Source organism: Delphinus delphis, chromosome 1 (genome assembly GCF_949987515.2).
Source record: "Delphinus delphis chromosome 1, mDelDel1.2, whole genome shotgun sequence".
NCBI lineage: Eukaryota > Metazoa > Chordata > Mammalia > Artiodactyla > Delphinidae > Delphinus > Delphinus delphis.
In genome coordinates, this window is record NC_082683.1 from 152,836,765 (window position 1) to 152,852,020 (window position 15,256).

The following is a 15,256-nucleotide window of genomic DNA, read 5'->3' on the forward strand; positions in this document are numbered from 1 at the left end:
CCACCTTGGGCATCCCAATTCCCTCCCTCTCTAGGCCCTCAACCTCAGGGAATGTGAGGACCAGGGGAGTGTGGGACCCTAGGGACAAAGCTGGGAGTGCTCCCAAGAGAAGGCTGTTTCCAGGCTGTCTGGAACCCCAGCACCCAAGCTGAGAAGCTCTGGGCACAAGTGGTCCCCCAGAGGCCAAACACACAGAGCCTGATCTGGGTTCGTTCTCCAGATGGAAGCTCTCGTTCCCATTGCCCTGACCCCTGGCGCAGGCTCCTGGCAATGTCCCATCTCACCGATCTGTACCCTCCTCCCATCTGGGCACCAGAACCCTGCCTGCTGAGATCCAGTCGGGGTGATGGACGAGGTCGTGCGCTCCTCAAGGGACCCTTGCAGTCCTCCGCCAGAGCTATTCCTGGCTTCAGCGCCTCCCCACGCACCCCCCCAGTCCCCCTGCCTGACCTGACCCCACAGCTGGGAATCATTTGCCTGGGGGTGGGGCAGCCCCCTGACTATATAAGCCTGGACCTGGGTGTCCCAGGCACCCTGGAAGCACAGACCCTCCAGTGCTACTACCTGCGCCCTCCAGCCCGAACCTCCAGCAATCCTTGCAATGAGAGGAAAAGCCACCCGGGAAGCCCTTGCCTGTGGTCCGGAGGAGACTGCCTCTGAGTCTGCAAATGTGCCCACCACAGAGCCCTCTGGAGAAATGGCGGCACCGAAGTCTACCGGGGAAGAGCAGGCTCCCAAACCACAGGAGCCTGCCCCTCAGGCACCTGCCCCCGCAGCCTCTAAACCCGCACCTCCAAGTGAAGGTGACAAGAGGCGGGGCAGGTGGAGGAGGGAGGCAGCCTTGGCAGAGAGTGGTGCGGGGAGAGCTTTTGGCTACGAACTTCTTTATCTCCCCCTGCTTCTCCCTCAGATGTCCCCAGTGCCCCGCTGCTGCTGGCTGTGGAGGACGTGAGTGACAGCTCGGTGACTGTGAGCTGGGAACCCCCGGAGAGGCTAGGGAAGCTGGGGCTCCAGGGCTATGTTCTGGAACTCCGCCGAGAGGGAGGTGAGCTATGGGCTAAGCCCTGCATACACCCAGGGGAGGTGGGCTTAGAGGGCAGCAGGGACAAGCCCCCAGACTCTGCAGTTGGGTCAGTCCAAGGGGAGATACAGAAAGAGGGAGAGGAAGCAGTCCGCTCAGGCCACTTACACACAGCTTCTTGCTCCACCAACGCACCTCTGAAAGCAGGAGGATGTCCAAACGGCCTTAGGAGGCCCCCTGTCCTCCAGCTCCAGGAAGCCTCTGAGTAACAGAGATAAAAGGGTAGGTGACAGTGGGGCACTCCTCTGTGAGAATGAAGGAGGTGCTAAGTCTCAGAGGACCCTGCTTGGGGAGGGCAAGCAGGAGGTGGAGAGCAAAAGAAGCTGAGGGGGAGGGTAAGTTGTAAAAGAGAGTGAGGAGAAATAGGGGACGGGCGGCTCTGGCCAAATTCCTCATGCCAGCATCCTGTTATCCACCTCCATGGCAGTCAAGTTCTTCATACGTGTGGCTGTCTTTGCCCCTACCTTGCTGTGTGATTTGGCAAATGTGCCCAACCCTCTCTGGGCTCCGGGCAAACCCATCTCTGGCCACCACTCAAGGGTTCTAACGTCAGGTGTCTTTGATGCCATTTGACAAGAAGTCAAGGAAGCAAAGGGAAAATAAGTCCCAGAAAGGGAGGTCAGCTTCCTCAGATCATCAGCGAGAAGGGAAGCCCCACTGAGAAGGGTGCCCACAGCCATGGAGCCAGGGCCTTGCACTCTCTTCATTTCTCTCAGCCTTGGAGTGGGTGCCTGTGAATTCCCGGCCCATGATGGTGACCCAGCAGACCGTGCGGAACCTGGCTCTAGGTGACAAGTTCTTCATACGTGTGGCTGCAGTGAGCTCTGCAGGGGCTGGCCCACCAGCTGTGCTGGACCAGCCTGTCCACATCCAAGAGATTATTGGTAAATCCTGCTCCCCAGCCCTTCCCAGGCACCTTATCTAATGGATGGAGAAACTGAGGCCAATGGGTAGAGTGAACAGGGCAGTCATTTCCCCCCATCCCACACTCACGTGCACAAGCCACCTGCTATCGCCATTCTGCCTTAAGAAAGTCCCAGGTTCCTCAGCAGCAAGGGGCCTCTAGAGGTCAAAGAGGCCATTTCCCTGAATGGCCCAGCCCCCAAGCTTCCTGACCTCCAGAAGTGAGAGCTCAAGCTCCCCAGGTCACCTGCCTCAGAGTCCCAATGCTTAGAGTCATTTCATTCTTCCTACCTAATCTTAATTCCTTCAGCGGCCATGGAAGCTCATTTTCTGCTCATTTCATATGGCCTGGGTTCCAGATAGGAGTCTTTGCTTGCCTCTTGCTGTACCACGTCCCTAGTGGGAAGAAGATTAATGCCCTACAATAGGCCGGTGAAGGTTTCTCCATCCCCAGAGGCCAGTGCTGCCCTGGGAACCTGGGAGGCCAGCTGCTGTCCCCTTGCTAAGATTTCTATTTGTAGGGTGCATTAGCCTCAAGCCCTCCCAGGACCGATCAGGTTTCGGTCTGTTAATGGCAGTGAGTCACTTGGTCTGATCCAAGGTTTCTGGGGACAGCCCAGAGCCCCAGGGTGACAAGAGACATAAGCCAGCAGGTGGCCTGAGGCCTTTTCCACCTTTCTCCTTGTTCCCCCCTCCTCATCTTGACCCCATAATTCTGGGCAAGGCCTCCAGACAGAGGGGGTTTCATGGCCACAGAAGGAGGTCAAGTTTGGATTCAAGGAAATACTTTTCAACTCTAAGGCCTGAGAGATGTGGGCACCAGGGGGTTGGGAGTGTAGAACTGTAGACTGGCACGGCTTGTCCATCCAAGCCAAGCAGGTCCAAAGGCACCCAGGACTCCCTTGAGGTCACCTAGCCTATTAGTGGCAGTCCCAGAACCTGACTCCCACACAGGCCAGTTCATGTCTTACCAGGCAGCAGGGACTCTTTTTCTGGTGGTTTTCAAAACCAGAGGCCTTTCCCCTCCTTTGAGTCTTGGTGAGACATGGTGCCACCTGGCAGCTTAATATGGACTCACCGATTCTAACCTGGGAGTGCCAGGAAGCCCTCCTTGTTGGGGAGTGGGGTTGGTGGGCATCCTGGACCTTTTCTGAGGGCCCAGGGATCTCAGACTCTGAGAGCCTGCAGGGGCCAGGGTCCTCTACTTCAAGGTCGAACACTGGAGGAGTCCGCTAGACTCAGCGCCCTCTACTCCATTAAAATTCCTCTGGCAGGAGAGAAGGGGATTTCCTGGAGAGAAGAGGGGAGAAGGCTGTGAATAAACAGGGAGCAGCCAGCCAGACCCCCCTCATGGGCAGGGCAGGGTGGGGACCCTGTCCAGAGTCCTCAGCTGCTCAGCTGTCCCTCCTCAGCCACCTGGAGCTGCCAAGCATTCCTGGCCCCCTGCAGCTGCCCCTGGAACATTCCACGCCTGATGCTCCCAGGGCCAAGTGCCTGCACAGCTAATCCTCAGAGACACCGTGTTCCTTCTGTCTCCTCCCTCTCTGCCCTGCATGCCACTGACCAACTGCTGCCACCTGTTTGCCACTGAGGAGCCTCAGCTACCACCACCCCTGCTCCCGCCCAGGGGGAGAGTGGCAGGGGCTGTTGCAGCTTTCCTTGGAATGCCCGACAGTTTCAGCAGTTGCACCTGATTAGGTGATAGGAAGGTGGTTCTCTACTGTAGCATGGGGCTGAAGTAAAGTGTCTGGAAGGACTCCCCCACCGCAGACTGAAAGGTAGTGGCAGGAGTAAGAGAGAAGGAAGGGGGGTAGGTCTGCTCTGGCTTCATTTAAAAAGGGAAAGATCCCAGTCCTCCCATATGGCTTGGAGACAGAGCAGTGGGCAAATGGGTCTCACAGGGGCTTCTCTGAAGGCCTGAGCTGTTCACAGCAGAAGGGCAGAGGGACTGGGAAGACAGTGTCGCCACCCTTCCAGGGAATGCAGGCCCACAGGCGCAGCACACGCTGCCCACCAGGGGGAGCCAGGGAGCCAGCTGGGGCCCATCTGGAGCCCAGGAATACCAGAGCTGCAGGGCAAATCCCAGCCTGGCAGGGTCAGGGCACCTAGGGAGTGCCCCGGATGCCTACCAGTTCACACCGTGGAGGCCCTGCCCTCCTGGAACCTCCTGGCTCGCAAGTCCCCAAGGGCCTCAGAGGATTTGGGTCCCTGGATCTGGGGAGTGAGCTTTGCCCTGTCCACAGGGAGGCAGCCTCAGAGCACACTCAGACCTCCTGCCCAGCCAGCAGCCTTCTCCAGTTGTCCCCTGCCCCTGCCACAGAAGCCTCCGATCAGCAGCCCCGTGCTGTGCTAAGCCTCGCCTCTCGCTTTAATGCAGAGGCCCCCAAGATCCGCGTTCCCCGCCACCTTCGTCAGACCTATGTCCGTCAGGTGGGAGAGATGATTAACCTGCAAATCCCCTTCCAGGTGAGTATGCCTCCTGCCCAGGATAAGAGCTTGGGTGAAATAAGGGCCCCCGTGTGAGGTGTATTAGAGGAGCCCAGGAAATGTCAGGATCCCCGTGGAGGTCTGCCTGAGTCCCACCCACCAAGATGGCCTCATCCTCCCTCTGTTGTATACGTGACTCAGTTGTGATTCTCCAGCCGGTGAACAGGACAGGTGGCCCCGGGGCTGGCGGGACATCCAGAGAATGAGGCTCTAGGCAGCACCTGTGGCTCTAGCCTCTGCTGCCCCTGCTCAGAAGGGCCAATGGGGCCAGCTCCCCTGGCACAGGGATCCCTGGAGCTGAGTGGGTGTGGGGTGCTGGCGCCTTCTGCGCTCACCTTGAGGGCTCCTCCCTCCCAGGGGAATCCCAAGCCTCAGGCCTCGTGGACCCACAACGGTCACGCCCTGGACAGCCAGCGGGTGAATGTGCGCACCGGGGACCAGGACTCCATCCTCTTCATCCGCTCAGCCCAGCGCTCCGACTCAGGCTGCTATGAGCTCACGGTACAGCTGGAAGGCCTGGAGGCCAAGGCAGCCATCGACATCCTGGTGATCGGTATGGGGCCAGGGGAGGCAGGGCTGACTTGCTGGGGACCCAGAGACCTCACCTCCTGCCCCAGAACTGATGGCCAATGGGGTCAGGCCAAGAGAGAGTGATAAGAGCCAGATCTTGGGTGGGGGGATTTTGTAGCAAACCCAGCCCTCCCCGTCACTCTCTCTCACACTCTGGTCCTACAGATAAACCTGGATCCCCCAGCAGCATCAGGCTACTGGATGTCTGGGGCTGCAACGCTGCCCTCGAGTGGACACCACCCCAGGACACAGGCAACACAGAGATCCTGGGCTACACAGTGCAGAAGGCAGACAAAAAGACAGGGGTGAGGCCCGCTGGAGCAGAGTAAGGGGGGGAGGAAGGTCTGACTGGGGCTGGGTTTGTGGGGGAAGAAGTGGCCTAGGTGTCTGGGAAGGCCTGTCCACTAAGAGTCCACGGACTGAAGAGCTCTGGTCTGCCTACCACTAACCTGACTCCCTGTGTGGCTCTTGGCAAATCTCTTTCATCTCTGGGTTTCAGTTTCCTCCTGAAGACTGCAAGGGTGGCTCTCGGAGGCCCTTCAAGCTCTAGAGCAGTGTTTCAGGAAATGTAATGTGCATATGAATCACCTGGGAATCTTGCTAAAACGCAGATCTTAAGTCAGTGGGTCTGGGGTGGGGACTGAGATCCTGAACTTCTATGAAGTTCTCAGGTGATTCTTACTTTGCAGGACCTCGGGCCACATTTTGACCAGTAAAGTTCTAGAATTCTCTGAAGACCCCAGCAAGGTCTCATTCTCCCAGGGGTTCCTTCTCCCAATTTAAAGTCCCTCAGACCCAAAGCTGGATGTTTCAGCCTCCCAGGGCTGGGGCGTGGAACAAGCCCCTCTGAGGCAGAGGCCACAGGGGGAGCAGGGAGGGGTAGGGCAGGGGGGAGGTGAGGATGACAGGCCCAGGGTCCTTGCAGCAATGGTTCACAGTGCTGGAGCGCTACCACCCGACCACCTGCACTATCTCAGACCTCATCGTGGGTAACTCTTACTCCTTCCGAGTCTTCTCGGAAAACCGGTGTGGACTCAGTGCCTCGGCGGCCGTCACCAAGGAGCTCGCCCACATCCAGAAGACAGGTGGGTCTGGGTCCAAGCCCGGAAACCAAGCTAGGCCTTGCCATGCTGACCCTTCTCCCTGTCTCTGACGTTTCCTTGGTGTGTCAGCACCCCTCCCTGTGTGCTTCTCATGGGTGCCCACTTGCCAGAGCTTTTGCTGCCCTCTCCACACCCACTCCACAGCTACCCCCACACACACATTCACACCGTGTGACTGTAAAGAAATGGACATGGTTGATTGATTGTAACAAACACATCAGAGCAAACCCATGCAAATGAGGAGCACCCCTTGGGAGGCTGTGCACTTATTCTAAAGATGCTGTATGGCTGCCAACATCATAGCAGTCATTGGGTCGCCTGTGCAGTGTCCCAAGGGAGCTACTGTGAAGGGCAATGTGTGTGGATAGGTAGACTGGTGAGTTTGCTAAAAGCAAACTCCCGACCCTAATATAACACCACATAGATGGACAAGAGAGATATGGGTATTTACTGTCTCTATACAGGCACATGGCCCTCTTGCGTCAAATGTGAAATTCCAAGCCCTTTCTCCCTGTCCCGCTGTGTGCTCCAAGGCCCTCCCCCGTACAGTCTGTGCGGGCTGCAGAAAGCACACATTAGCCTGGACTGCACAGAATTAGGAAGAAATTTTCATTTAAAAGAAGAAAGCCAGTCAAGTCTCCAAAGACAAACAGAAATGAAATGTAGAATCCCTGGGTTTTTAGTCTCCACCCTCAGCCAGGATCATCTCATCTGTTTGGTTTTGCTGCCCACTCCCCTCTCTCCTCCCCTCTGTGACTCACCCAGCTGTCGTTCCGGCTTTCCTCTGCCTCTTTGAGACGTTCTGCCTCTAAGCTCCGGCATGTTGGCTGTGCCTGGCTTCCCAAAGACCCCAGGAGCCTAGGGTCCTGCCATGGGGCTCCAGATGAGGAGGCAGGGGTGAAATGGATTGTCTCCCGCCCTTAATTTTCCTCCAGACCACCAGCTCTCTGCTCAGAGAGCCATAGTCATCATGTGACCTTCCATCGCGTAAGCCGCAAACTCACTACGTGATATTGGGCAAGTCCCTCATCTATGGAGGGTCTTAGTTTTCCATCTGTCAACTGGGGATGACAAATTTATCCTTGCAAAGGAATGCTGTGTAGATTAAATGGCATACCGAAGTGTAAGCTGTAGTGATTTTAAGAAAATGGATGAAGTCAGTCTTAAGAGGTCTCCTCCTGTAACCTCAAATTCACCCTACTTTCTCCCTCCAAACCAGATATTGTTGCCAAACCTAAAAGTTTTGTTGAGCGAGACTTCTCAGAAGCCCCCTCGTTCACCCAGCCCCTGGCTGACCACACGTCCACCCCTGGCTACAGCACGCAGCTCTTCTGCAGTGTCCGAGCGTCACCCAAGGTGAGGGGCAGGGCCCTGCTGTGCCTTGGGCAGGGGCACCGGGGTTGAAGAATCTTCCCAGGCATCTTTCCCTAAGTGGAGGATGGCCTTCGAGAGCCTCGTCCTGGCCCACAAACTTCCCAGCTCTCCTCTGACCTTGCTTCCCCAGCCCAGGATCATCTGGATGAAAAACAAGATGGACATCCAGGGTGATCCCAAATACCGCGCCCTCTCTGAGCAAGGTGTCTGCACCCTGGAGATCCGGAAACCCAGCCCCTTCGATTCCGGGGTCTACACCTGCAAGGCCATCAATGTGCTGGGGGAGGCATCTGTGGACTGCCGGCTGGAGGTCAAAGGTGAGGACTTGAGAGGGGTCACTCCTTAGGAACCCTCCAATGGATGGGAGACCAGGAGAAGCCACCTCTTCTCCTGCTGGACTAGACGAGGCTGAGCGCTGAAAATCAAGGCAAGACAGGGGTAGTGAAAATCGAGGTCAGGCTGTCAGAAGGACTTTCTAAGAGGGAGGATGGCTTAATGTGGGTAAAGGAGGTGGTAGAGTCTGCCTCGTAGACAGATGGATCACTGGGGTGAGGGCATGAGACTCACTCACCCCCCCTCACCCCCCACTCGGGTCCCCAGCAGACACCCACCCCCTCCCTGAGCGCTAACCTTCAGATCTCTCCCAGCCTCAGCCACACACTGAAGAGCCACTGGTGGAGGCTGTGATGAGCAGGAAGGTAAGTGGCTGCATGCACTCCCTCCGCTGCCTCTGGGGGTGGAGGCCAGGAGCAGGGGTGGGAGTGAGAAGGGAAGGGGGCAGCCAGCTCTGAGTACAAATCTGCAGTCACAGGCAACGAACGCACACAGTCCTGGGGGTGCTCCACAGACGCTGCAGGGCAGGGTGCTGCTGGCGAGGCCTGGAAGGGATGGGCATTCAGTGGAAGGGATTCAGTGGATGGTCAGAGGACAGGATCTAGTCCTGGCTCTGAAAGACCTTAGGCCAGGGCCTTCCCTTGGACCTGTTTCCTCAGTCAGAGAAGTAGGGGCAACATCCTTGCCCTGACTGCCCTCCCCAGGTGGTTCTGAGGCCCTGGACTAGTGAGGATGTATCCTGGAGCTGCAGTGGGCAGAGCTGAGACCTGGGCTTTGGGCCCAAGGGCCTAAGGGGAAGGAGGCCTGGGAAAGGAAGAGGGGTACTGCTTCGCCCTCCCCATATCACCCCTTCAGCAGGGCACGTATAGCCCAGCTCTGCCTAACAGCAGGGGCTCATAAAACATGTTCTCTGCTAGGTGCTGCAGGCCTGAGGGTTCAGGGCAGCCAGGCCCAGAATCAAGCTCCACGGAGGCCAGAGGTCCCCATCTCCATAGTGATGACTGATGGCTTTGCTCCTTGGTACCTGCCTAGCAGGCCCCAGGCCAGGCTTCCTGGATACAAGGGGCCCTGGAAAGTGCAGAGACTGGAGCGCTCCTGCAGGGAGCTGTACACTGGGCGAGAAGCACTTGAATAAAGGTGTGTGGTGATACAGTGCAGGGGCCTCTGTGACAATGAGCATCATCACGATGGGGGCGGCACTGCGTCACCACGAGGGGGCTGTTGAATGTGTCACCATGAGGGGGTCTCCACCTCTGACACCATGAGGAAGGTGCCCGTGGGAGGGGGCTTGCGGTGTCATGGGGCTTTTCCAGGTATGAGATTTTTTAGGATCTCATTTCACATGCAGCGTTTGCTACCCTCAGAGGATAACTATAGGAACAGACACACCCTTCTTTGGAACCCTCCTTGCTCCAAATGCCTCCCAGTGCCCCCTCTCTTCACCTCTCCCTATCCCCCACCATTGCTTTTTCTCTGTTGAGGTTGTTTGTTGCCCTCAGACGGTGGTGGGGTACGTTCTCCATGAGGGTTCACAGTCTTTTATTAGTCAAGTGGCCCGCCCTGGGAGCCAGGGGATATCCCACCTCTGAGAGAGGGGAGGGCCTGGAATCATGTCTGGAGTTGCTATTCACACTTAGAACCTGGCCCCTCATTCTTCTGTATAAGGAGCTTTGGGCTTGGCCAGGAGTAGACCCTTCCCCAAGGGTTTAGGCTAAAGGCCTAGACTCTGCAACAGAGCCTCAAAGCCCATGAACACTGTGCTAAGTGTCAGGGGTACTGAGGGTACCTAAATTCTGGTAAGACCTTCCTGCCCATACACCCAGGAGGGTAGTCTCCTCTGGCCTGACCACCCTGTCACACTTCATCCCAGCATGACCACAGCAGCCCACTTTCCCTTCTTCATCCGCTCCCCAGGCAGGCAGAATGCTCCCAAGAGCTGGCATGTCTGGGGCTTTCCTCTCCATCTGGCTCAGAAGCAACAGAGATGGGTGTCACCTAGGAGGGCACATGCCCATCACCGAGAGCTGGTGGCCCAGAGGACAGGCAGTTACACTCCAAGTCTCCTACTTGGGAAGCTCAAGGCAAGAATGAGGGCTCAACACTGTCTCCCAGTGGCTGTTTGAGGCCCACACCTACCATTCCACATTAGCTCCAGAGAGCTCGGAGCCCCCACTCAGGTCCAAGGGCTAGTGGAGAATAAAGCAAATACTGGAAATTATTTCTGGACTCGTTCTTTCGGCCTCTCCCAAGTATAACCCTGGGATCCCCAGGGCAAAGAGAGCAGGCACCCTGGCATGCAGCATGGCCAGGAACACAGGGTTCTGGGAGGTGGGGACTGAGGCTCCTTGCTTCCTGCCTGTCAGTGGCTCTGGCCACCTTCTGCTACAGAACAGGAGAGAAAACAAGGCCAGGACATCTAGTTTCTCCCCTTCCCTCCATCTTGGCGGGGATATTCTCCTCTCCTTACACTTGGTCCCAGGGCTGCACCACTACCACCTAAGACAAGCAGACTCCCCTCCCTTCCCGCCACGGGAGCTGAGCTTGCCCTCCTGGCCCACATGGCCCCATGGCAGTCTCAGTGTCCCCAAGCCCCACTCAGCCTGATGTGCTGGGCTGCCTGTGGGTTGGTCAGGCAGGTGGGGAGGGTTAGGGTTAGGGTTAGGGTGCTGCCCCCACTTTCCTCGTCCCCTCAGGTTACCTCGTTCTTTCCCCATGGACTGCCCTCCCAAAACTCCTCCAGGACCTCGAGGTGCAGGGCACTCACAGCCCAAAGGCCAGTAGGGAAGAGTCAGGGAGACAAGGGAGACGAGCAGGACAGCAGGGAGGTGAGTACTGGGCTGAGATGCCCCAGATGTGCGCAGCTGGGGGCAGGAGGTGGAGTCTAGTCATCGGGCCTCTCTTCTGGAGGATCCTCATCGATGGGGGGTGCAGGTTGGCAGCGGAAGTGGTCGTTCCAAATCTTAAGGAAGGTAACCCGAAACTTCTGGATGCGGAAGGCATAGACGATGGGATTCATGGCCGAGTTACCATGTGTGAGGAAGATGGCGATGTACATGAGGAGCCTCGGCTTATGGCAGGAAGGGCAGAAGAGGGTGATGCAGTTAAGGATGTGTAGGGGTAGCCAGCTGAGAGCAAAGAGGAAGAGGATGAGGGCCAGCGACTTGGCGATCTTCAGCTCCTTCCCATAGTACTTCTGCGGGTCGCCAGAGGATGCCGACACCTTCCTGTTGAGCTGCTTGCGGATCAGGTAGAAGACCTCCAGGTAGATGAAGACCATGAGCAGCAGTGGGGGCAGCACCCAGACAAAGAAGTTGAAGTAGACCATGTACTCCATGCTGATCACCTTCTCAAACTGACACTTGATCACGGGCTCACCTACACTGCCATTGGCCACCCAGGCCCGCTCCACCGCACTCAGGTTGTTCCAGCCGAACATAGGTGTCAAGCCCACCACAAAGGAGAGAATCCAGCAGCCAACGATGGCCACCACAGCCCTTCGGGGAGTCACCACTGTCTTGTACCTGGGGGAGAGGAGGGCAGAGTGTGAGGCCCCCTCCTCAGTTCACCCGGCCCCGGGGGTCTCTATAACTGATTCAGGGCCCAGCCAGGGCCCAGTGAGTGGGGAGGTGCATGTCTTTGGCTAGAGGGTCAAGTCTTTGGGATCTAAAATTTAGGCCAGAACTTGCGATGCACTGGTTCATGTCTACTGCTGAGGGTGGGAAAAAACAGAGAAGAAAATAACAAATGAATTCCTTTAGGAGTTTCACTAAAATTACCAAAGTAAAAATTGCTCACATGTGCTTGGCACACCCCCACTGGTGACCTTATCATTGCTTCATGACAGTTCCCATGGGGTAGAAAAGCACCAGCAGAATGAATGCCCATTTGACAGCTGAGAAAACTGAGGTTCAGAGTAGCCACGTGTTCTGCCCGAGACCACATGGAGGGTGGCAGCGCTGTCCTGTGCTTCCTAACTGACCACAACGACAAGGTGATTGACAAACCACCCCTCCCCTTGGGCCAGCTGACACACTATCATAAAAAGCCTTCCCACACCCCCTCCTTTCGGCTGCGTCCCATCTCTGCCAGTGCCCCCATCTCCCACCTCCATCCTTACCTCGCCTCCCCTTTCAGTCATGTACAGTACTTATCTCCTGAAGGGCTGATCTCAAGAACCAGCTCTCCACCCCCAAGCTAATTGGGAATTATTCTCAGGAAAGAAAACTGATGTTCACTGAGGACTGCACGCAAGGGACTCCCACTTATGCATGCATGCATGGGTGTCTTCATTCATTTTTGCGTGCTTTCTGTGCCATTGGTCTCTGTGCTAGGAGTAAGATAAAGAATCCCTACCTCTATGCAGCTCACATTTTGGGTGAAGAAATAGATAACACAAAAGTAAGGAAATAAATAAACAAGACAGCTAGAGGTTGTGATATGTCCTTTGAAGGAAATAAGCAGGACGATGTCAAGGGGCAGAGCTACCAAGCTTTTTCATGCCATGACATACACAGATGATGAAAACATTTGGATGACACAGAAAATGGATGAGGCTGCCCATGGGCCGTGACTCTTCCCCCACCCCTGCCCCCAGGGTTGAGGGGATGCCCCTCCGAGGGGGGGCTCCCCACTTCCCTTTAAACCAATCCAGCCAGCAGCCAGCATGTCCTCTGCCCACGCACTGGCCTTGGAGCTAGCGCCAAGGGCTGGGGCCCGCCCAGCTCTGTGCTGAGGAGCTGGCTCAGCCCGGCAGCTTGCCCAGTTGTTATTTTCCAATGTAGCTTCTGGGATGGAGGGAGTCCCCTCTTGAGCATGTGAACAGCTACTGAGACCCACAGGTGTGGAGGCGGAGGCCTCCCTCTGACTCCGTTTTCTTCTGTCCCGTGCCTGTGGAATCTGCGGCATTCTCCTTCACAGCAATGATTCTTCAGGTCCCTCTCACCCTGGACCAAAGCCCACTGCTCCTTGAAGGCTTTACAGGAGTGGGAAGGGGAACGATGTGAGGGATGGGAGAAATTGGACCCCACCCCCACTCCATGTAGAAAGCAAGCACTGGATAAGCAACCTCATTTCTAATCTCATCATTCCAGTGGGGAGACTGAGGCCCCTAGATGACTCCAACACCTTCAGTGTGGTGCCCCATCCCCTACTCTGTAATCATACGGTCCTTGTGTCCCCAAAGCTCCAAGGGGCCTTGAAATCTGGCCAGTTTGCTTCTGCCTTCCTGAAGTTTTCTTAGGTCTAATCCTTGCTCTCTTGCTGTAACTAAAGCCTATTTCCACCTCTTGAATCCCCAGCAGGAAAGCCAGCCTGGTGCATACTTTGGAGTCAGAGAGATCCATATCTGGGCCCCAGGTCTGCAACTTACTAGGTCAGTTCTTCCCCTGTAAAGTGAGACTGTGGGACCCACTTCAGATGAGCTAACATATGGGAAATGCCCTGTAAGCACGCCACCAACATTCCTGTGCCTGAGCTCCTAACCCTCCAAGCCCCTGAAAACACACGCACCGGAGAAACCCTGCTATCTCTAGATGCTCAGCAAACACAGCATAATGGCTCTGTAAACATCTGGCTCAAGGTTTGTTTCTGATGAGCTTAAAGTGCTTCCCACATGTCCTATAGTGAAAGAAGCTCTGGGCAAGTCCATGGGGTGAGACGAAAGGAGCGCAGGTCATTCTATCAAAAGATATGGGGAGGGGGAAGGGTAAGCTGTGACAAAGTGAGAGAGTGGCATGGACATATAGACACTACCAAACGTAAGGTAGATGGCTAGTAGGAAGCAGCCGCATAGCACAGGGAGATCAGCTCGGTGCTTTGTGACCACCTAGAGGGGTGGGATAGGGAGGGTGGGAGGGAGGGAGACGCAAGAGGGAAGAGATATGGGAACATATGTATATGTATAATTGATTCACTTTGTTATAAAGCAGAAACTAACACACCATTGTAAAGCAATTATAGTCCAATAAAGATGTAAAAAAAATAAAAATAAAAATAAATAAATAAAAAATTAAAAAAAAAAGGCTAAGGTACTCTGCCACAGCTGTCACAGGCAGGGTGCAGGTCCCTGTGGTGAGCCGCCACAGAGCCCAATGGAGCGGCAGCTGCGGAAGGAAGGATGTAGGCCAAGTACCCCCTATCACGGCCCATCACAGCTATGATTTACGTCATATTGATCATTTACAAAGTCCTTTTACGTTCATGTCCCAGGTAATCCCCGTAACCACCCTGTGAGGTGAGTACAGCGCAAAATGGAATCCCCATTTTACAGATTAGGAACTCGAGGTCCAGAAATGGGCAACGACTTGCCCACATCTCCTGACTCCAAGACCAGCTCTCCTCAGGGCACCAGGCTGACTGTGGGTTGTTTAGATGTGGATGACTGGCAGATTGGGAACATCCCTTTCCTACAAGCTTTAAAATGGGAATGTCTAGACCCTATTCAAAGGTGGTACCACCCAGAGAAAGGGGGGTAAACAAAGTGACCTCTGGTATTGCCGTCCAGCCTGAGGACTAGGGGAGGGGGTATCTCGCCCAGGACCCACATTTGGGCAGTGATGACCCACCAAGAGAGGAGGTGAATTCTGACAGTGTCCCAGGTGACAGAGGAGGAGGTAACTTCTAGCTAGAGAGGTACCGCCTTTTCTCTTCCCCTCACCCTTCCCAACTGCCTGGAGCCCCGGGGGTTAAAGCTTTCCTAGGGCTCCTCCGGGCCAGGTCCCAGCAGACCCTGCAGCTTAGGGTATCAGTTCTCATCTGTTTTTCTTGCTATTTTCTCCATGGTGGGAAAGGGCTGGACCCAGGACCTTGGCTGAGGTAGGGCTGGCTCTCACAGGAAGGGCTGCCTCTCAGAGCTGGGAGAAAAACTTACCTCTCCCTACACGTGGGAAAGAGAAGCAGAGGCTGCAAGTCCTAGAGTGCACATGGGGTGGGGCGTGCTGAATGTGCCACAAACACTTGTCCCACCAAGTCATGGTCCAAGGCCTCATAACCCCCAACTTTATAGACAGCCCTGTGAGAGCTAGCCAGAGAGATGGCTGTCCTCAGGAGTGTGCAGTCTCAGACAGACAAAGGGGAAGCAACAGAATGGAGGCACTGGAACACCAAGTGGAGCCCTGTCCACAGGCAAGCAGGGCAGGCAGCTCCTTAAAGATGTTGTTGAAGAAACCAGGGAGAGCCCTGCCTGCTCCTGTAGCTCCCACACAGTGCCTAAAATTCCCCCATTGGTGAGATGTTCCTTTGGGTTAAGAATCGCCCTCTCTGTGTGTTATTTTTAAAGCCAAGATAACGCTGACTCCGTAGTATGAATTACTTTGTCAGTATCTTCTTATTGATGATGAGAAAAATGAAAAAACTGGGTACCTAGAGTAGTTGGGGTGGCAGAGACTCCAAGAGGAAAAGGGAGAGC

At 55.6% G+C, this 15,256-nt stretch overlaps 2 protein-coding genes across 5 annotated transcripts in view; one reads left to right on the forward strand and one right to left on the reverse strand.

Annotated features, from left to right (window-relative positions):
* Positions 1-601: 601 nt before the first annotated feature.
* On the forward strand, positions 602-9,205 carry MYBPH (myosin binding protein H). 2 transcript variants are annotated; one of them, XM_060010465.1, is made up of 11 exons: positions 602-803; positions 911-1,045; positions 1,798-1,965; positions 4,362-4,450; positions 4,829-5,024; positions 5,207-5,346; positions 5,967-6,126; positions 7,364-7,500; positions 7,649-7,835; positions 8,166-8,216; positions 8,769-9,205. In XM_060010465.1, the coding sequence occupies exons 1-10, from the start codon at positions 602-604 to the stop codon at positions 8,180-8,182; spliced, it is 1,431 nt and encodes a 476-aa protein (XP_059866448.1). In that variant the 3' UTR covers positions 8,183-8,216; positions 8,769-9,205. The 2 variants fall into 2 exon arrangements, with proteins under 2 accessions (XP_059866448.1, XP_059866439.1); XM_060010456.1 differs by lacking the exons at positions 8,166-8,216; positions 8,769-9,205 and having other exon boundaries at positions 7,649-8,045.
* ADORA1 (adenosine A1 receptor) overlaps positions 7,834-15,256 on the reverse strand; it is a 35,083-nt gene continuing 27,660 nt past the window's right edge. The window contains exons 2-4 of one of the 3 annotated variants that reach the window (XR_009519228.1): positions 10,616-11,372; positions 8,149-8,396; positions 7,834-7,933 (exon numbers count right to left, since the gene is read on the reverse strand). Coding sequence is in view for 1 of the 3 variants with exons in the window: in XM_060010478.1 (XP_059866461.1) it covers positions 10,733-11,372 (640 nt within the window). In the remaining 2 variants the exon portion in view is untranslated. Of the gene's footprint in view, positions 7,934-8,148; positions 8,397-9,626; positions 11,373-15,256 lie in introns of those variants that run through there. The other 2 variants (XR_009519227.1, XM_060010478.1) reach the window with 2 other exon arrangements.